The 22,898-nt window shown below is 35.8% G+C and overlaps 1 protein-coding gene across 2 annotated transcripts in view; it reads right to left on the minus strand.

The window, feature by feature from the left end:
- Positions 1 to 22,898, minus strand: part of Hr51 (Hormone receptor 51) — a 219,104-nt gene that overhangs the window by 50,476 nt on the left and 145,730 nt on the right. For both annotated transcript variants that reach the window (XM_069817158.1, XM_069817157.1), the window contains one exon: positions 12,496 to 12,610. In XM_069817158.1, the coding sequence (XP_069673259.1) occupies positions 12,496 to 12,610 (115 nt within the window). The remainder of the gene's footprint in view (positions 1 to 12,495; positions 12,611 to 22,898) is intronic.

Consider the following 22,898-nt stretch of genomic DNA (forward strand, 5'->3'; position numbering starts at 1 on the left):
ATATAAATATAACATACTTGGTGTAATGCATGCCCTTGGGTAATCGATAGAAATACCATTTCAAATTGTAATTAATTTTTTTCTGTTTAGACTTTTATTACAATAATGTCGAAGAGAGGAAACAGGGTGGCAGTGACTCTTCCAAGGAAGAAAGCGTGTGCCATTCAGAGTACGCTTCACGAATATAATATTATAGTTCATATGTAGGCTATAATGAACTGAAAAAAGAAAATACTGAAAAAGAAATTATGCGCACGGAGACAGCAATTATAACTAGAATAGCAAAATTGTTAGATGTAAGTATTCTTAAACATACATTTCAAAGTCGCATTCGGTTTTCGGAATCCGTACTAATCATTTCACGTGATCAAACAAAATACATTTTTAGGTTAGGTCTCGTAAATCGTAAACTGTTTAGTCAAAGCAATGAATTTCATGATGTCAGACAAAATACATTTTAATATTAGATCATATTAATCCACTAACTACCAACATAATGTGCGGGAGGCCCAGGAGGAAAATATACTCTTTCACAAATTTATTGAACCATTTAGAAAACATCTCCCAGCATAAAGATGAGATGTGGTAAATAAGCAAGACTTCGTTATTGTTAATACTATATTATTATTAGACTATTATTATTATTATTATTATTATTATTATTATTATTTATGAGCAAACAAAGCAACTGATTAATTCCACGAAGGTAGAGCATGCCTCCTACTAAGAATCGCGGGCGTAGTTATAACTCTTGGCTTAAAATTTACTTATTTAACAATTTATTTCCTAATAATCTAAGTAAAAACTCACCTGTTTATAAAAATGTAGTTAAAAAGAAACTTACATAATTAATACTAATTTAATTTTACGTCAAACAATTTGGTATTGTGTGTATGAGTAATTCTCAGTATAATTAATTGTCTCTGAATACGGCCAATGACTCCAGTCAAATGCTTCTGCACTGAATTAAATAATTGTCTCTGAAATTCTACAGTTCTGTATTTCTCAGGAAGAACATTTTTCCGATAATAATTATAAAGCCAATATTATTTATTTCTAGTTGAATACAAAAATTAATGTTATGTTTTATGTTTTTTTTTTTTCCTTGACGTTTCATGTGACTGTGCTCAAACTTCCTCAAATTTCAAGGCCCTTCCAGACTATTTTCTTATAAAATTAAAATTAATACCTGATGAATTGTATTATTATTATTATTATTATTATTATTATTATTATTATTATTATTATTATTATTATGGTGTTACGACACTTTTAAGTAAAAATTTTTACCTTCTCAAAAATATCGCTCAATTTTTTCATATACTGAATAATAATCAGTATACTCACACCTCACCCCACAACCAATAAAATTAACCCGATTCTGCTTGTGCGTGTTGTCAGAACAACATACCGACTATCTTGAACCTGAAAGCAAGGTTTTGAGTTGTAAGCTGCCAGTATTGTTGTTTTTACTTGCTTATTTAACGACGCCGTATCAACTATTAGGTTATTTAGCGTCGATGGAATTGGTGTTAGCGAGATGGTTATGGCGAGATGAGACAGGATTCGCCATAGATTACCTGAAATTCGCATTACAGTTGTAAAAACCTAGGAAAAAACTGTAATCAGCTCACGCGGGAATCGAACCCATGCCCTAGCGCAACCCCGGATCAGCAGGCAAACGCACTGTCGCCTGAGCTACGACGGTGGCTTGCCAATGTTACTAATTTTAATTAATGCTATTGTGTTATTACAGTATCTATTTTGCTATTCTATTATTACCTAATCGCTGTTGGTGAGCATACTAATATTAGTAATAAATAAATAAGTAAAGCCACCGGAGTAGCTCAGTCGGCTAAGGCGCTTTCCTGCCGATTAGAAGTTGCGATCGGGCGCGGGTTCGATTCCCGCTGGGGCTGATTACCTGGCTGAGTCTTCTCCGAGGTTTTCCCCAACTATAAGGCAAATGTCAGGTAATCTATGGCAAATTCTCGACCTCATCTCGCCAAATACCATATCGCTATCACCAGTTCCATTGACGTTAAATAACCTAGTAGTTGATATAGCGTCGTTAAATAACCAAGTAAAAATAGGTAAATAAATAAATAAATAAAAAGCAGGCAATTAAATAAATAAAACCAGACAAATAAATAAATAATATTCTCGCTGGATGGACGATATAAACCTTTGAAGTAGGAAAAGTAGAATCTCTGCTAGTGAAATGAGATTCATGCGCAGAACAGCTGGCTATATTAAGTGGGACCATAAAAGAAATGAAGACATCTTAAACGAACTTGAAATGAACTCAATACTAGCATAAATATGTCACTATCAAGATAACTGGTGTCAGCATGTGAGGCGTATGTCTAGGACTAGAATCCCTGTGTAATCGTGCATTATCAACCTAGGGACAGGGGATCAATTGGACGTCCAATGAAGAGATGGGCCGAAAACTTTTGTGGACCGTAACAGTTCCTTCTGCGTCTAAAACCTGAATGGCTGATGGTGATGATGATGATGATGATGATGATGATGATGATGATGATGATGATGATGATGTAGGAAAACGCCATTTGGTATAAAGGGTGTGGCCTAAGATTATTATTATTATTATTATTATTATTATTATTATTATTACTACTACTATTATTATTACTATTACTATTATTATTATTATTATTATTATTATTATTATTATCATCAACCATTTCGAATATCGCAACCAAAGACTTATAGCTGTATAATAGGTCTGTATTACTCATCAGTAATATAACATCACTGTAAACGGTCTTACACATTTGCTGCAGATACGTGATACGTCAACATTAACATTTGTCTTCCATAACTAGCTTATAATAAACACAACCATCACCAAGGAGAATGGGCTGTTACATTCTTTCATTTCCACAAAATTAACCACTAATAGCGAGCACGAGTGTTTTCGCGCCTGATGCATGCACTTAATTTATGGATGGATGGCGTCAACTATTGATTCAGTTGGTCACAGCAGTGTCAAGATAGAGCGACTTTGATGCAACAGTCAGCTTGCCTACTGCGTAGCACAGAAAGAAGAAGGGCCACGCCAGGCGGAAAATGCGGGCTTCAAACAACAACTGGTGTGCATGAAATTACATGAAGCGAGGTCTGTTGATACACGTGTTATGTGTCAAAGATGCCTCCGAGTGCGGAAAACGTTGTTTCACACCAGCACGACCCCGCGACTGCGTTGCCAAAGATCACCCAAACTAGGAATGCGCGGCCGATCCTCTTCTTAACTGTGTCGTGAAATTTAATGCTAGATAGATTCATTGTATACGAATTTCCATATTCATTATATTTCAAAATAATTACAATTTGCAACTGCAAAAATGCTGTCTACTTTCATACCGCCACTGTTACTATCAACATTTCCATCATCAGCATCATAATCATCATCGTTACAGATATCTCAACGCCATAATTCGCAGTTTTATTTATTTATTTTTGGCCGATCGTGTTTTTAACAACCTTACAGATGCTGGTAAGGAAATCAATTTTTATTTATTTACTTAAAAGTAAGAAACTATCAGTGTCGCGCACCACTATGTGTTATGAAGAAATAACTAAATGTCTTATTATACCTGTACGCTTTCTAAATTAATTTCTTGGAGTGGAGATTTGTAAGAAAACAGGAATTAATGTAGATAAGACGTAACCGTGAAAACCATTTTTGACGACTTCCGGTTGTTGCTCTGAGCGCCACTCGTGAACGTGAAAACACCCATTGAGTAAAATACGTATTCAAGCATTAACCTATACCGGTATGCAATTTCTTTACACTGATGTATAATTAATGTGTCACATAGAAACATTTTCTACAGCTATGCTATTTATTTATATTGATTGCGGGAGGAAATTAAACAGAGAATAAATATGGGAAATGCCTGTTATTATTCGGTTGATAAGCTTTTATCATCCAGTCTGCTATCAAAAAATCTGAAAGTTAGAATAATTTATAAAACAGTTATATTACCGGTTGTTCTTTATGATTGTGAAACTTGAACTCTCACTTTGAGAGAGGAACATAGGTTAAGGTGTTTGAGAATAAGGTGCTTAGGAAAATATTTGGGGCTAAGAGGGATGAAGTTAGAGGAGAATGGAGAAAGTTACACAACGCAGAACTGCACGCATTGTATTCTTCACCTGACATAATTAGGAACATTAATTCCAGACGTTTGAGATGGGCAGGGCATGTAGCACGCACGGGCGAATCCAGAAATGCATATAGAGTGTTAGTTGGGAGGCCGGCCGAGACGTAAATGCCAAGATTATTAAAATGGATTTGAGGGAGGTGGGATATGATGATAGAGAGTGGATTAATCTTGCTCAAGATAGGGATCAATGACGGGCTTATGTGAGGGCGGCAATGAACCTTCGGGATCCTTAAAAGCCAGCAAGTAAGTAAAGTATAATTAATGTGTCACCTACCTACTTCTTTGAAGACAAAACTAAACTTTCTATAATTAATTTTATTACAACATTTTCACAATCGTCGCCGAATAATAACAAATGAATAACACCTATCGACAAATACGAAATAATAACAAATGAATGACACTTATCGACAAATAACAAACGGCGATCACACATGAAAATGTTAGCGTCCAAAAACAAACTATTTCTTTAAATTAAAATGATTAATAATAATTTATTTTTTATTAATATCGAAAAAAAATAGTATGTAGGCTAATACATGTGTTAAGTGCACAACATAATCTCGGAAATAGAGAAGACTCGACTTCGTCTCGTTTTCACAAACTTTCCCTAGCAGTTGTCGGCATTTCTTGACTCGCGAGTCAACCCCATAGCACACAAGAAGAGTGGAAGTGCAAGGCATGTAGTCCCTCCCTTACCCTTAGCCATCACTTGTTCATACAAAGTTACGCAGTGTTCAAGTAAACACGACAGGATCAGAATTTCGCGTATGACAGACGAACATCTCTTTGCTCAGTTAAAATTTGCTATATGCAGCTTGACTCCTAATTTTAATGGATTAATTACGTATCCATCTTAATGTTTAAAATGTGTAAAGGATAATAGAAAAAAGAAATCAGAACATATAAAAATTGAAAATACATGAACAAATATAGGGAAAAGTATCCATCAATGAACCAGCTAACGATTTTTTATTTTATCTAACAACGTAAATGCCTTAAAATTCCGTTCATAGGGTTGAACAATTACATTACTAATAAGGAATGATAAAATAAAGTTTCAGGGCTACATCCTATTTATATCTGTTTAAAAATTAACTCATTTAAAATTCGGCTATTGGTTCAATGAATGGACCACAATGTTCCCATGAATGGACCAAAATAAAAATTTTAAAAATATATCAAAATAATGTCAACAAATAACAAATCATAACAATTAAGAAACATGGATTCGATTAATGGATGTTGAAGTTACTTTTAATCCAATTGTAATCGTATTTTGGAACTGAAAATCATGAAAAACACAGTCCTTGTCATTTCAATATTTTGTTTAAGTTTTAGGCTATTTCAAATTAGCTGATACAGTAGGCCTAATTAAAAATGTTAGCATACAACTTTAAATTACATGACAGCAAGATAATGATGTGATTGTACATAAGAAATTATTTTCTGGAATCTAAAATTATTCTTATACTGTAGACAAAACAGTCTTCCTTTTCACACACAAAGTATTTCTTTTGATCCGCCAGACATTTGCACAAGCTTCATGTACCCATTCATATTTCCTTCGATGGTTTTTTCACACATGAAACAAAACTAGGAGTCTCGATTTTGATTGCTTCCTGAAGGGAATTGGTTTCCATGAATAATCCATTTTGAAATGCAGTCCATTCATGGGAACTCCAGCTGGTCCATCCATAGCGATTTCGCCATTTTCTAATCACACTTCAAGAGGGCTGAAGAGGCTATACAAAATTTATGAATACAGAACTAAAAAGGAAGCAGACAGAACGTAGCTTCCAGCTATATATCTCATTTCATAACTTAATATCATTAAGCCAATGTGCTCTGTACTTAAAGTTACTTTAAAATTATAGAAAAAATAACAAAAACATATCTGAGCTTCTTGTTCAGCCCACGTGTTTGCTGCCGCCACCAAAGACAAATCAGGAGTGACATACACGAGGGGGATGCCTTGAGGTGACGTTTCACGCATACGCAATCAATATGACCAAGAATATGGCACTAAAGGTATTTGAAAGGACAAATTACCTATAAAACGAATATCTTGAGAATCCCCATTGAAAGCAACGGTTCGTCGATGGCTACTCTCCCTTATATTGAGATAAACGTAATTGTACATTTTCTTAGTTTGAGCATGTTCACTGTCCGTCTCTGCGCATGTTAAACTTCTAATAGTGAAGGTGTTCCGCGACTTCTCCTCTTATACTTTCCTCAGTCCACCTTCTCCGTTGCTTTGTTTTACGGCCTATATTTATATGACGTCGTCTTTACCGACCACTGGTCTTACTTACTTACTTACTTGCTGGCTTTTAAGGAACCCGGAGGTTCATTGCCGCCCTCACATAAGCCCGCCATTGGTCCCTATCCTCAGCAAGATTAATCCAGTCTCTATCATCATATCCCACATCCCTCAAATCCATTTTAATATTATCTTCCCATCTACGTCTCGGCCTCCCCAAAGTCGTTTTCCTTCCAGCCTCCCAACTAACACTCTATATGCATTTCTGGTTTCGCCCGTACCTTCTACATGCCCTGCCCATCTTAAACGTCTTAATTTAATGTTCCTAATTATGTCAGGTGAAGAATACAATGCGTGCAGTTCTGTGTTGTGTAACTTTCTCCATTCTCCTGTAACTTCATCCCTCTCAACCCCAAATATTTTCCTAAACACCTTATTCTCAAATACCCTTAACCTATGATCCTCTCTCAAAGTGAGAGTCCAAGTTTCACAACCATAAAGAAGAACCGGTAATATAACTGTTTTATAAATTCTAACTTTCAGATTTTTTGACAGCAGACTGGATGATAAAAGCTTCTTAACCGAATAATAACAGGCATTTCCCATATTTATTCTGTGTTTAATTTTCTCCCGAGTATCATTTATATTTGTTACTGTTGCTCCCAGGTATTTGAATTTTTCCACCTCTTGAAAAGATAAATTTCCAATTTTTACATTTCCATTTCGTACAATATTCTCGTCACGAGACATAATCATATACTTTGTCTTTTCGGGATTCACTTCCAAACCTATCTCTTTACTTGCTTCATGTAAAATTCCCGTGTTTTCCCTAATCGTTTGTGGATTTTCTCCTAATATATTCACGTCATACGCATAGACAAGCAATTGATGTAACCCGTTCAATTCCAAATCCTCTCTGTTATCCTGGACTTTCCTAATGGCATACTCTAGAGCAAAGTTAAAAAGAAAGGTGATAGTACATCTCCTTGCTTTAGCCCACAGTGAATTGGAAACGCATCTGACAAAAATTGACCTATATGGACTCTGCTGTACGTTTCACTGAGACACATTTTAATTAATCGAACTAGTTTCTTGGGAATACCAAATTCAATAAGAATATCATATAAAACTTCTCTCTTAACCGAGTCATATGCCTTTTTGAAATCTATTAATAACTGTAGACTACTGATCTACAGTGACTAAATAATTATTATTTTCGACAAATAATTCAGTGTAATCTTTCATAGCGTGCGAGGATTTTGGGTATTTGCACCGTGGTCTAGATGTAGAAATATCCACCGTTCCGGAGCTACTATCCTTGGAAATAGCTCTCGGCAAAGAATTTAACAGATCGGTTAGTCTATTTCCCACCTTCACTCATGATAGAGCCGATATGGAGCTCAGAAACGTTGGATTTCTCTATGTAAAAAACACGCACCACTACAAATAAATCGTTTAAACTCTTTAATATTTCTGCAAAACATCGAGATCTGTTCAATTAGCACGCGCAAACAGAATACAGGTGTGATACGCTACTCTACCGCACAGTGTAAACTGTAAACTGTTCATGCCAGAAGCTCCAAGAGTTTTTTGTACCCATACAATAAACCACAACGCCAGAACAAGTCCACATAATGCATTTGAATATGGAATACACAACTCAAATCCTATTATACCGTCTTATTTTTATTCACCATTACTACGAACGTGTGAGGGTTTTGAATACGCGATATTGAACAATTACAGTCCTGAATTATGTAGTTTTAGGTCACGGTTTGATGTCCAAAATTCCCACCATTTAAATCACTAATGATGCCTTATTAGTCTGTTTACACTAATCAGTCGCCAGTTAAATATAATACTACATTGGTATTTAATTGTGTTAATCGGAATTATACACTATAATTAATTCAATTGTGCAGTTTTAGTTCAGGGCTGTAATAATATCACAGTGCATTACATGCCCATGGTATTGTTAATATCATTGTAATTTAAAAGATAAATCATTAAAATAAATGGGATTTCCAACACGGGTTGTGAAGCGTTGTCTCTTAAATTAGTGTAAAATCATAGCATAACGCAAAATTAAAATTCAATGTAGGTAATTTCTAGGCGAAATATGTGTACAAAATAACAAAGCCGATAAAGGCGGGTGTATCCAACAGGTTTTAGTATTGTTTGATGGAGCTGTTGTTATTAGCTCTAAATTGTTAGGTAAAAAGCACGCTCGGAAGGATTAGAGTTGTTGGTTTACATGGTACAAAGTCCTGTGTGATGCTGTGACGAATATGTACGTGGCTGCTGCGAGACAGTGAACATGGATTGTGCTCCATTTAAAAGTGACTTACTTGTTGTATTCTATTAGTTACCTTCTAATTTTAAAGAGAAATACTCCAACGTTTTGAGAAGGTCTATACTAATGCTGCTGCTGCTACTGCTACTACTATAACCGACCACATGTCGGACTTGGATAATCATCGCATATAGGGCGCACAATGGGCTAATGTAAGCCCGCAGCCCAGACCACATGTCGGACTTGGATAATCATTGCATATAGGGCGCACAATGGACTAATGTAAGCCCGCAGCCCATACCACATGTCGGATATGGACAATCATCGCATATAGGGCGCTCAACGAGCCAATGTAAGCCCGCATCCCCGACCACATGTCGGACATGGACAATCATCGCATATAGGGCTCACAACGGGTCAATGTAAGCCCGCAGCCCAGACCATATGTCGGACTTGGATGTAAGCCCGCAGCCCATACCACATGTCGGACATGGACAATCATCGCATATAGGGCGCACAACGGATCAATGTAAGCCCGCAGCCCAGACCATGTGTCGGACTTGGATAATCATCGCATATAGGGCGCACAATGGACTAATGTAAGCCCGCCGCCCAGATAACATGTCGAAAATGGACAATCATCGCATATAGGGCGCACAACGAGCCAATATAAGCCCGCAGCCCAGACCATATGTCGGATTTGGACAATCATCGGATATAAAGCACACAACGGGCTAATGTAAGCCTAAGCGCAAGAATCTGTCCCGAGTATAATCCTCGAAAAGCTGGTCGAGGTAAGTCGACATAGAAAGAAAACTAATCGCAGACGTATATTGAATCTACACAGTGTGAAAACAGAATATTATACCTTCTGTAAATAAAATGACAGACTCATCTTATGTGTTGAAAAAAAATTACAATAATATTTGTGACTCAAAAGTTACGAAAAATGTGATATTTAATTCAATTATCATTTTTGTATGAAGTCTAATTTTGAACCCGCTAGTCTATTTGTGAAGGATTTAAAGCTGTTTTGAAACACTAATCGTTACAACGGGTAGCGTCCAAATACAGATAGGCTATGCCATACCCGTCTCATATGAAAATTACTCTGATACTGAAATTGATTTTACCAATTAAAATTCAATTACCAATTTGACATTTTAAAGTGACTAATGTATATAATGTAAAATGTAGCAATAACTATTTGGTAGCCAGCAAATAAGATTAGTAATTTACATGAAAGCCAATGGGACAACCGTTTACACTACTAAATGCAAGAAAGTAAACGCGTATCAAAAACAGCCTTCGTTACTTAAGTAAGCCTTAATTTTTTATTTTATCTCAGGTCTGGGCACTATTAACTTAATTAAGGCATTGCAGATTTCCCCTTAAGTCCCCACTCCAAATTCCCGGGCTGAAACGAGTATACAGGAAGAAATCATTACTCATTGACGGATTGTACAAAGCTTTTACGAACTTTCGGCTCTCGATGCTTGCCTGAAATCCACCACTGACGTACAGTGGCTACTGTGTGTTTGTTTATAAGGCAGTGTACGCGAAAAGGAATGAGCGGTAGTTTCAGAGTTCCATTTCATTTCCTCATTGTGCTCAGGCTGTTTCATCTTATACAAAGCAGAGTATTCTGACAAAATATGAAGACGTTAATGCTCCTTTTAATAGCTGTTATTAATAAAAATAATAAATATAGCCTAATTATTTCCAAAAGGAATCACTGTTAGCCTTAAACTATTACGTCATTAACTACCTACATATAATGAACTATTCCATACGTAGGCCTACACATAAAAGAAGAGAAATGAGTGAAACTCAATTTACTATGAGACAGAAAGCAGGAAAGAAGAGATATAAGAAAACAAGAAAAAGGAAAGAACGAAATTATTGATGAAAGAGAGAAAGATAGAAAATAAATATAGAAAGGAAGGAAAGAAGGTAACGAATTAAAAAAGAAAAATGCACTAAATAAGGCGCAAATAAAGGAAGAAAGCAACGGAAAAGAAGGAATGGAGGATGGAAGAAAGGAGAAATATAAATCAAAGAAAAGAAAAGGATAAAAATGAAGAGAAAAAAGAAAAAATGAAAATAAATATAGAGACAAAGAAAGTGAAGTACCAAAGAAAAAAGGGTTGTGACATTTGCTTCGCCTGCCACGTTTGCTTTTCTCTTTTTATCTTTACCCTTTTCCTTTATTTTAGTTTTATTTTTAATTTTATTCCTTTAATTTTATTTAACTTTATTCATTTCGTTTAATTTATTAGTGTTTTTCTTTTTTCTCAATAGAGGGCAGTTAGTTGTAGTCCTCTTTACGTTGCCGGGGGTTCGAGGCTTTCGCTAGCACTTTTTTTCGCTAGCTAGAGCGTAGCGGTTGACTCTAGTTTCTTCCGGGTTTTCGAGGTTAACTGATACGGGTCCATTCATTGGCTCTTTTGAATTACTAACGGTTTTTATATTTTCTTCTTGTGGACTATAACCTGTGTGTGGAGTCTGCTATCAGCCAGCGTAGAAGTAGAGCTCTGCTATCAGCCAGCTTGGGAATTACGTCGACCGGTTACGAGACCTTGTTCTGTATTGGATTTTCTCTGCACTTGTCACACCGTTATTGGTAGTATGACTACTTATAACATTCATCGAGTGACTTTGTTCAACTTTCTATGTGGTATGCTAGAAGAAGATTATTCATGTAAATTGGTGAGAAGTATTGTTTGTTCTGGTGAACTGGTGTGCAAGTGCATTAACTTGGCTTTTGGTGTTTTATCATATATATTATTATAATGTACCAAAGTACATATCATATTTCCATGCAGATATTCTGCGTCATCATACAATGATCATTGTCATATTTATTTATTTTTCTTATCACAAAACAACCTGATAGTTTTCCACCTGGATTTCTCCTAAGACTTAATATACAATTGATCCATGGATGGGTGCGTGATAGTACCCAGGTACGTCGCAGGTTTAAAGAAAGCACAAAGGTAGGAAGAAAGAACAGCAAAAGAAGAAAGAAATAAATAAAAAAGGAAGAAGGAAAAAGAAAGAAAGAGAGGTGAAGAAAACTAGAAATAAAAGGAAGAGGAAAGGGTGACATAATGGATTGAAGAAAAAAGGGAGGAAAATAAATGTACAAAAGAAGGTAACAGAAAACGTACATAAAACGGTGAAAGAACTAAACAAAATGCAAATGAAGGGAGAAAGCAATATGAAGAAGAAACGAAGGGTAAAAGGAAGAGACGAAGAAGAGAAATAAAGAAAACAAAGAGAAAATGGAAGGGTTAAAAATTGATGGGATAATAAAGAAGGAAAATAAATATAAATAAGGAAATCAAGAAACGAAAGGAGAAAAGAATTAAATAAAGCACAAATGGGAGAAGAAAGGAAAGGGAAAAGATAGAAAGAGGATATCGAAAAGAAAAGGAAGTAGGGATGAAAGAATGCGGACAAAAAAGAAAAGAGTGAAGAAAGCACACATTTAGGACCAAAACAACGAGCAAAGAAGAAACGAAGATTTAAAACAGGCTAAAGATAATAAAAATAAATAAGGGAAACAAGAATATAAAAATTAAATGAAGAAAGAAGAAGCAAAGGCCGGTACGAAGGAAGGAAGGAATGACGAAATAAAGATGCAAAAATGTAAACAAATAAAAATAAGAATTAAAAGAAAGAGGTGAAGGAAACTAAGCTTCTAGCAGTAATTTCCAAACAGAAACAAAGACAGTGCTACATACCCAAACACTCCGACAGCGACCGCAGCTTCTCGCAGCGCCCTCTCTTGGTCCATCTCGAGCAGAGCTTCCGGCCGGATCGTGGCAGTGTTACGGGGCTGACGCTCGTTCTGCACAGCTGCGACACACCATCACAACGTCACAATGTTGCCGGTACATTTGTACACATGTTTATTTACTCATAACATCAACCTGTTCGCTACAGAACCGGCGACTTCAACCTGCTATTTATTGAGACAGGTTTTACAAGGACTCTTACATTTTCATTTCCACCAATTCTCTGTAAGCAAACTACACATCTGATGTTTATGCACTAAAGCAGTCATGTCAAACTCAGTGCCACCATAAACCTACACAGGGCACGGTACCAGACTCGGGGCAGATGACGTAATGCAAATGACAATTCAATCACATCTGCTGGTCTAAAGCATAGCATAAATTTTGGCCCTCGGTTGTACAATGCTTTAACTAAATTACACCCAGAACTTCTAACATGTAACCCACTAACATATAACAAGAAAATTAGAAACGTGTTAATATCTTAAATTTGATTAAATAAATTTATAGCCTATGTGTATGAATTAATCAACCTATATTATATTTGTATTCTATAATTTTGAAATATGTGTTAATCCTACTTTTCACGTGCGATATTATTCTTCTCTAGTGTTAATATTATATTATATACTTAATTCCATTGCCGCTGTAATTATATTTTAGTTCCTATTTTATTTTACTTATTTATTTATATTATTATTATTATTATTATTTTTATTTTAATATTATATCTGAACTGCGACCGAGCACGAGCGCTGCTCATTCGGTCTCAAATTTTGTTAATACTACTGTATCTTCTTTTTATATTGCTTGTATTATTTTATTTGTATTTCTCTTTGTTTGTTTTTGTAATTATATTTCTTTATTCTGTATATTTGAATTTAAATAAATTGAAAAATTGAAAAATTTAAACAAATAAATTGAAAATCGTGCCTGATAGTAGGCGTCATATAGGGCCATATCCATAGATTCTTAGCGCGGGCTTCCGGTGGATGATCAGCGAACTAACGTTTTTCGTATTCATAAATCAGTGTTAGCGATATGATATGATATGATATGATATGATATGATATGATATGATATGATATGATATGATATGATATGATATGATATGATATGATATGATATGATATGATATGATATGAACCCCGTACAAGTAACCAGTCGATAGCCAGGGCTAGTTTAGCACGCTCGTAGCGCGAGCTAGCGAAATGTCTATGCATAGCACCCTCAGTGTTCTATGATCGATCACATTGCAGTGTGCGAATGTAAGACCAAGGAACTTCTAAATTTTATCAATATTGATCATCTTCAATAATACGACAGACAGTAGAAGTTGATATGTGGAGAATATTATTCTAAGATTCAGTACAAGTGTAATAATAATAATAATAATAATAATAATAATAATAATAATAATAATACTTATTTAGCCCTACTTACAAATGACTTTTAAAGAACCAGGAGTTTCATTGCCGACCTCACCTAAGCCCGCTATCAGTCCCTATCCTGTGCAAGATTAATCTAGTTTCTACCATCGTATCCCATCTCTCTCAAAAACATTTTAATATTATCCTCACGTCTATGTCTCGGCCTCCCCAAAGGTCTTTTTCCCTCCGGCCTCCCAACTAACACTCTATAGGCATTTCTGGATTCGCCCATACGTGCTACATGCCCTGCCCAACTCAAACGTTTGAATTTAATGTTCCTAATTATGTCAGGTGAAGAATACAATGCGTGCAGTTCGCGTTGAGTAACTTTCTCCATTCTCCTGTAACTTCATTTCTCTTACCCCCAAATATGCTAGACAGCTACTGGTCCCATATAGTGGCCGAAACTTCATCAGGAAATTCCTTCCCCTTCTCCCATGACACTCGTCCAGGGCACAAAGCTACAGAGCAGAATCCATGTTGGTATTAGAAGCCCAATTAGCCTATATGAAAAATTAATTACAGTAACTTAGGAATTATCTACATGAAATTGTATTCCTGCATTTCTATGAATATGGAGAGAAGGAAAAAAAGCACATAGGCCTACAGAAAGAGTAGACTCACTCTAAAAAATATGCTTTGTATGGGTTACACCAGCACGTAAGTTAAACGTCATCCACTTTCGGGAATGAAACTACAGTTATGTTGCTTTGAATGTTTCATTTTTGTTTAGATTTAAAAATGGAGAGTATGATAAAAGAAGTAATTATTGAAGGACATGCAATATACTATTTTCTCTTCACATCAAGCGGCATTCCGAAATTTTATTAGTCTCAGCTCACAACAAATGTTTCACTATGGGTCACTCAAAGTGTATCGTACGTGCCTATTATCACTTTAATATTGCGGAACTCGTGATTACAAATCAAACGATTGGTCTCACAGGCCCGTAGCTACTCTCGATGTCGAGATATCACTGAGAGAGGCCGCGCAGAATCGCTAATTTTGTACAAAAATTGGACATAGCCACACAAGTTACATTCGTTCATAGCGTAACTACAGATAGGCCTAACATTACTATTCGTCTATGGCTCATAGCGTTGTCACAGTAAGCTTTTGAATTTCTGCTATTTATTTTTTACCACGGATCCCGGAATGAGCCCTCATACTCGTACTTGGTGTGGTGAAAGACGTACTCTACGTCAAAAAAGACTCGTATTTGATCACCAAAAATGTTGTTAATCTTCAGGAGATCGAATGTCGAGTGCGATTTTTGGATCTGTTCGTAATTATGCACGTTTCCGTTAATGATGTTTTAATCATGTCACACAAATATCCGCATCTCTTGTTTCATATCCAATACAATGAAAGCTTGAAATTTCGAATTCCATGGCTTTGAGCCCTTTATAAATCTTTATTTCTTTTATAAATTCCACATATTTATTCTCGTTTGAGCCTTTGTGTTTTGTAATAATCGAATTTCTAAACAAATTCTCCGTGACAACGCGGAAAACATCTGACTGTACAATCGTAATAGTTGTACACACAGGGATAATGGAAACAAAGTACGACCGGGCTTAACAGCGACAAATCCTGATGAGTAAGAACGCATGCGTATGGGTGGGACATCATTGGGAGTAACGACATTAAAGCAATCAGGCCGCGTTAGTTTGTTTCGCTTCAGAATTAAACTTATAATATTATCAAAACACGCAATTTCGGTTGTAAAAATGTAAAATAAACTTTGTGGACATGCAATTTAGTACTAGTGCTGCCCACTTCAATGCTTGTATACACAATAATTTCCTTTGTTGTGTGCAATGAAACGCAAGCAATTTACTCTTCATATAGCAGAGTTTGGTTACTTTTACCGCCTCCCACTTTGACACCAAATCCTATTTCCTCTCTTCACATTGAACTATCTGCACATCACAAACTGTTCGCTACTTGAAAACCAAGACTGACGTGATAGGAGATATTTTGTGGGCCTATCAATATTCGCAATAAAAACCGGAAAATATAACGAAATGTAATTCAAAAAGAAAGAAGAGAAAGTATGAAAGTAAAGTACAATAAAGAAAAGTAGAAACACTGAAAGGCACGTAGCGAAAAAGGAGACAAACAAGGAAAATAGATAAAAAACAAAGTGACATGGAAAAATAGGGAAACGGATAGATTAAATAGAAAAGGTAGATATATTACATAAGATCAATAATATTACCGTTAGATTAGATAAGATACATAAGGTTATATAAGATGGGATAATAAAATTACAATAGATAGGTTAGCTAGATAACACAGATAAGACAGGTAGGATTAAGAAAATAAAACTGCCTAGATCAGCATAGGACTACTTGTGTGTATTATACGGGACTCACCTCACCGGCCCTGTGAAGAATGCAAAAGGAATGCATCAAATGTTACTCACCCCAAAGCTACTTGAAACCACGCCCCTAATCGCCAGCTTCCGAACTGATAACGTCTACAGTACAAGCTTCATAAAAACATTAACGAATCACTATACATGTATTAACCTCTGCGGTAGCTGAACGGTCAGACCTTTCCACTACATCCCCACTACCAACTACCCCTGTGATGTTCTCCGGAGAGGGCCGGTGTGTTGAGTCCCACACTGTAACTATGTATGTATGTAGGTATGTAACTGAACGCTGTCATGTGAGAGAAGTAAAAAAGAGAAGGGAAAACTTTTTTTTTGTTTTTCTTTCTCCGATGATTAACGTTCGATGGTCACTAGAATGAAACGGACATATTTTCATGTAACACTGACACAACTCCGTCTTCCGATGCTAATAATTAATAATTATGGTGATTTATAGAAACATATTACAGTGAAACTCTTTTAATTCAATCGATATTAGAGGAGAAAAATTCGATCCGGCGCCGGGATAGAACCCGGGTCCTTGGTTCTACGTACCAATCGCTCTAACCATTGAGCGACGCCGAAGTTCAATTCACAGCACCGGATCGAATCCCTCTCCAGTGTTTTTCCCTTTGTGGCCTGACTCCAAGTTCGACATGTATGTTGGCATTTTATATTAACAGTCTTACTAATAAACCGTGTATAGTTTTTATACTAAATTTATGCAGAGTTGAGACAGAAAACTTTACTAATAAACCATGCAGAAGCGATGGACGTATAAACGGCCTGTAACTATACAATGGGAATTGCTTTGCAGTAGTTATATACACGAAACCCCTTGTTTAAGCGTTGTATATAGAGAAAAAATGGCCGCCCCTCTAACAGCTGTTCGTATCGACTGTCATTTTATGATGATGGTTGCCTAGTAACCAAAGAAGAACAAACCAAAGAGCACAGAATAATTAGAATAATATTACGTAGCTTGTACTCTTTGACCAAATTATAGTATGGTAATTGATTAGAGCCAGTTGTACTATCGATACTTAACACGCCATACTAGAGCGCTCTACTCTACCGGATGCAATAGAGAACTTCAGATATTCTATTATCTTTCGTAACGAAGTAATGACGAAACTATGACGTAGCTGTGTAACAGTTGTACTGTTATGCGCGACGTATGTAGTGATTATTAGTAAGGAATTTACACACGACTTATAAACTAGCTACTCATTGTATAAGTATAAGACAGTTAAACGTCTGTATATAGAGTTTTTATTAGTAAGACCGTAAGTGAACTGCTCTTATACAGGGTCATCATTTTATTTTTACTTGCATTTTTATTGTACCTGCATTTCTGAATGTACTTCACTCTCACCCCTTCACTAATGTCCTTGCTCCCGTCAGACACACAAACTTACGGCCGCTGTTGCATTCGAAGTCTTCAAGCAGTGAAGTAAACACTGCAGTGTATGGTGTGTTTCATAAATATGATTGCGTTTTCTATAGAAAAAAGAACCTATATTAATAATATCGTACTAAAAATTATATTCAAGAAACGATAAATTCAATTTCAGAGAATATGCTTCAAAATGTTTTTAATAATATGCGTACTGAATTGAAGCCTGCACTGTAATGAACGGCAACCATTTTCAGCAACTTGTTTAAAAATTCAGATTAGCTTTTTTTGAATTGAGGTGCTTAGAAACAAAGGAATGCTAGTGACATTTGTAATAACATGAGTTAAGTGCATCCAGTGTAAGCAAAAGTATCTAAAATTTTAGTGGCAAAGGGATATTTTAATCGCATCACACATTAAAATTTAAATAAAAAATTTCACCGATTTTACGTAAGCTTAAATATTTAAACCCCATTTTCTCAAAAGTAACTTAAGTGCACTTACAGCCCTTTACTTATGACCCCCTCAATTTAAATGCACTCTCTATATTGTATGATAACATCAATAATTAATATGCTAAATAAAGTAGACATTATATAACGAACATAGCCGCCTGAAACGTTGAGTTTTTGAAAAAAAAATGTTACTACTCTACTGTATTTTGATAAATTCCGTAAAAGTGATGATCAAACTGAAAATCGTAATATCGTATTTCCCTACAACATAAATGGATACACTACTTTTCTCTCCTCCTATACCTAGTAAAATGATTTGTTTACATATTGCACTAGTAACATCAAACTCCTATAATGGAAGGGGGCAACAGTGTTTCCGAGTATAGCAAGGTTAATGTTAAAAATGTTGGTAAAAATAAAGTGATGTCCCTGTACAAGGAGCGCATTCAATTGAGTGACTTATAATGGCAGTTGACAATATAAAATGTCATCTTACATGTCGAACTTACAAAGGGAAAAACACTGGAGAGGGATTCGATCCGGTGCTGTGGATTGAACTTTGGAGTCGCTCAATGGTTAGAGCGCTTGGTCCTTACAACTAAGGACCGGGTTCAATACCCGACGCCGGAGCGAATTTTTCTCCTCTAATATCAATTGTTACCACAACAGATATATTCTGAAGGACCAAAAATTAATCTTTACGTAGATTCTTCTAATTCAGTTTTCACTAATTCGGAATTCATGATAACAATTCGGACAGTTATGAGTATAATATTCCACACATTGAAGGTAGAAATGAATGAAGATAATAAAAAATGTGGTGATAAATTAAAATGGTTGAATAGGCCTATGAGATGCACTTAGATAGCTACATTAATCGAAGTATCAGGAATTTTATTTTGCCTTAAAAGAATTGAGTCGAGATGTACAGTCTTAGAAAAAAGTTTTACCGCACAGATACTTTATAAGTTCCAGAAAGAAGACAGTGCGCATGATCAAACATAGGCTACAACGAAACAAAACTAATTTTATTACCTCAACTCCTATTCCTACTCTTGTAAACCAGGTCGCTCGTCCTCTGATCGCAGTGGCTACTTATGAGACTATCTCTAATTTTGAGATCTTATGGAATGGAAATATTGTAATCGAAAAATAAAAGAATGCAGATGAAAGTAATATAATTCTAAAAAAGATATTCATTCCTTCTTTCTCTTGTTATTTCTCTGTTATGAACACGGAAGGTAGTGACGATCACAAACCGCCTCCGCTGTCTAGCTTACTACGACCGATACTCCCATCCTGTCCTCACTTTGTGTGTGTAGCGAGTGTATCGGGTAGTATATATATTGCGTCATGAATTTGTGACGTTTTGCGATGTCTGATATAACTGAAGTATGACAAGAAAGGAGTTAGAAAAACAAAAAGAAAGTCACTTCTTTTTGCCTAGAAAACTGCAAACGAGTATTTCCGAGAAAAATCTCGAGAAGGATTTTTTCCATATGAGAAAGTAAAAACGGTATTATAGTTAAAGAGGGTAAATAGAAACACAGTCCGGCCGAGACATCAACTCAGAGTCAGTTAATATTGAACGCTTGCTTCGGAGCAGAAGCATTATCCATTAGTATTCAATTATCGCTCAGCTGAAAAGCGTGAACGAACAAATGGTTGGTTGGTCGGTCGGACGTTAGTTACATATATATATTGTTTCACCGCACGGGACGCGGCCGAGTTCAGTAATTACATGGAATGGACTCTGCGGGAGATTTTACGAACTTGTCTCCCGGGACGTCACCGCCAAATGCCGAGTTACCTTACAAACCCACGTAGCAGACACTGTAGGCTCCCAGCAACAGCTACCGGGCGAAAAAGTGCTCTTACATCAGGGATGGACTGGACTCTCCTAAGTGGCAATTGCTCATTGAACGAGTTACGAACAGTGCTGATTCCATCGTCCCTACACGTAGATAATAAATCAGTTTTGAATTAACCAAGAAAGAAATTCTGAAATGGAGAAGTAACCACTGTTAAAGAACTAGACCTACATTTTGATACGATTTCAATTAATGTTGCAATTTAATATTATTATTAGTTATTTATATAATATGTAGATGAAATTATTGGGGATCATCAGGGTGGTTTTAGGCGTAATAGATCAACTATTGATCAGATTTTTTGTATTCGACAGATATTGGAGAAAAAATGGGAGTATAAGGGTACAGTACATCAGTTATTCATAGATTTCAAAAAGGTGTATGACTAGGTTAAGAGAGAAGTTTTATATAATATTCTCATTGAATTTGGTATTCCCAAGAAACTAGTTCGATTAATTAAAATGTGTCTTAGTGAAACTTACAGCAGAGTCCGTATAGGCCAGTTTCTATCTGATGCTTTTCCAATTCACTGCGGGCTACAGCAGGGAGATGCACTATCACCTTTACTTTTTAACTTCGCTCTAGAATATGCCATTAGGAAAGTTCAGGATAACACAGAGGGTTTGGAGTTGAACGGGTTACATCAGCTTCTTGTCTATGCGGATGACGTGAATATGCTAGAAGAAAATCCACAAACGATTAGGGAAAACGCGGAAATTCTAGTTGAAGCAAGTAAAGCGATAGGGTTGGAAGTAAATTCCGAAAAGACTAGCTAAGTATATGATTATGTCTCGTGACCAGAATATTGTACGAAATGGAACTATAAAAATTGGGGATTTATCTTTCGAAGAGGTGGAAAAATTCAAATATCTTGGAGCAACAGTAACAAATATAAATGACACTCGGGAGGAAATTAAACGCAGAATAAATATGGGAAATGCGTGTTATTATTCGGTTGAGAAGCTTTTGTCATCTAGTCTTCTATCAAAAAATCTGAAAGTTAGAATTTATAAAACAGTTCTATTACCGGTTGTTCTGTATGGTTGTGAAACTTGGACTCTCACTTTGAGAGAGGAACAGAGATTAAGGGTGTTTGAGAATAAGGTTCTTAGGAAAATATATGGGGCTAAGAGGGATGAAGTTACAGGAGAATGGAGAAAGTTACACAACGCAGAGCTGCACGCATTGTATTCTTCACCTGACATAATTAGGAAGATAAAATCCAGACGTTTGAGATGGGCAGGACATATAGCACGTATGGGCTAATCCAGAAATGCTTATAGGGTGTTAGTTGGGAGGCCGGAGAGAAAAAGACCTTTGGGGAGGCCGAGACGTAGGTGGGAAGATAATATTAAAATGGATTTGAGGAAGGTGGGATATGATGGTAGAGGCTGGATTAATCTTGCTCAGGATAGGGACCAATGGCGGGCTTATGTGAGGGCGGCAATGAACCTCCGGGTTCCTTAAAAGCCAGTAAGTAAGTAAGTTATTTATAGACGGCGGAACGTCGTGCAATTGTATGTTTTTATTGATTTGGTATAGGCCTATTGAAAAAGTAAAAGTGGATATTTTCCGATCGTAGTTTTTACGATCGAATGAAGCGAACTTTATTTTGCCTAAATGCATATTTCGAGAGTTTTCCGTTTTAAATGCATATATTTTTATTTCGCATATTTAAATTCATATAGTAACATATTTTCTTGTTTTGTCCGATTTAGTATCTAATTTCAAAATTTCTCTCTGATAAAAATGAGAATAATTTTCAAGAAATATCGGTCTGAATATCAATATTATGTCAAAAATAAAATTATTTAATTACTGTTGAGAACATCAAATTGCTGAGACAATAATGGATAGGTACTTGTCCCTAGTCACGGTCGACTCTAGTAGAAGGTCGGAAGGCGGAAACTTGGCAACATGTGAGTCAGGCATCAGTCTTCTTACGAGTGCGTTCGGAGGAAACACGTATTGTATGCGATTTAAGCTTTGCTTTCGCGTATTGAAGAGTATTTAGTAATTTATGCTACATTTTTTTTTAATTTAGGCATAAAACCAGCCAAGTATAGATTTCTAAAATAGTTCTCAGAAACATTTGAAACAGCAGACGATATAGAACCAGAAAGAAATAAAATGGTAGATGTACCGGTAGCTCAATTTTTTAGAGTTATCCAGGACCCTGATCCTTTTAGTTTTGAAGCTGATACATTCAGCCTTCCGAACATATTATCAGTTTATACCTCTTTCAAGGTATCCTCAAAGTTACTTTGCTCACTTTGCGTTGATTACTTGGTAAGGAAAGAAACCAACAATAAATATATTTATTTTGACACTTTGAATCGAGAATGACTTTACTCTTTCTTCAGATTTTGTACGTTACATTGCAACAATTGCCTACTGCCTTGTAAATGCATTGATGTCAAACAGTGTTAGTGATGAAAACTTTGTAAAATGTGGAAATGAAAAGAAGTTGTTGAAGTTACTCTCAAAAACAGTCTTGTGTAGTGATGCTGGCTTTGTAAACGATATATGCTAATGTGTGATGGAATATGTTGAACTTGCTGATAAAATTCTTTCAGTCATAATGAACATAATTAAACAATAATTATTCTAACGCAAGGAATGATATCATAGCTGCCAGTAAACCAGTTTATGGTAAGAGAAAATTGCAGACATTTTAGAAAAACATGTGAAAAATGTAGGCCTAAACAAGATAAAACATATTTAATATAGTGTATTGTCTATATCTAGACATTTACGACTAGGAATTGTACAGTATGTGTTTCAGTATTGCATGTAATGTAATGGATTAATGTTTTG

This window comes from Periplaneta americana, chromosome 17, assembly GCF_040183065.1.
Source record: "Periplaneta americana isolate PAMFEO1 chromosome 17, P.americana_PAMFEO1_priV1, whole genome shotgun sequence".
NCBI classification, from domain to species: Eukaryota; Metazoa; Arthropoda; class Insecta; order Blattodea; family Blattidae; genus Periplaneta; species Periplaneta americana.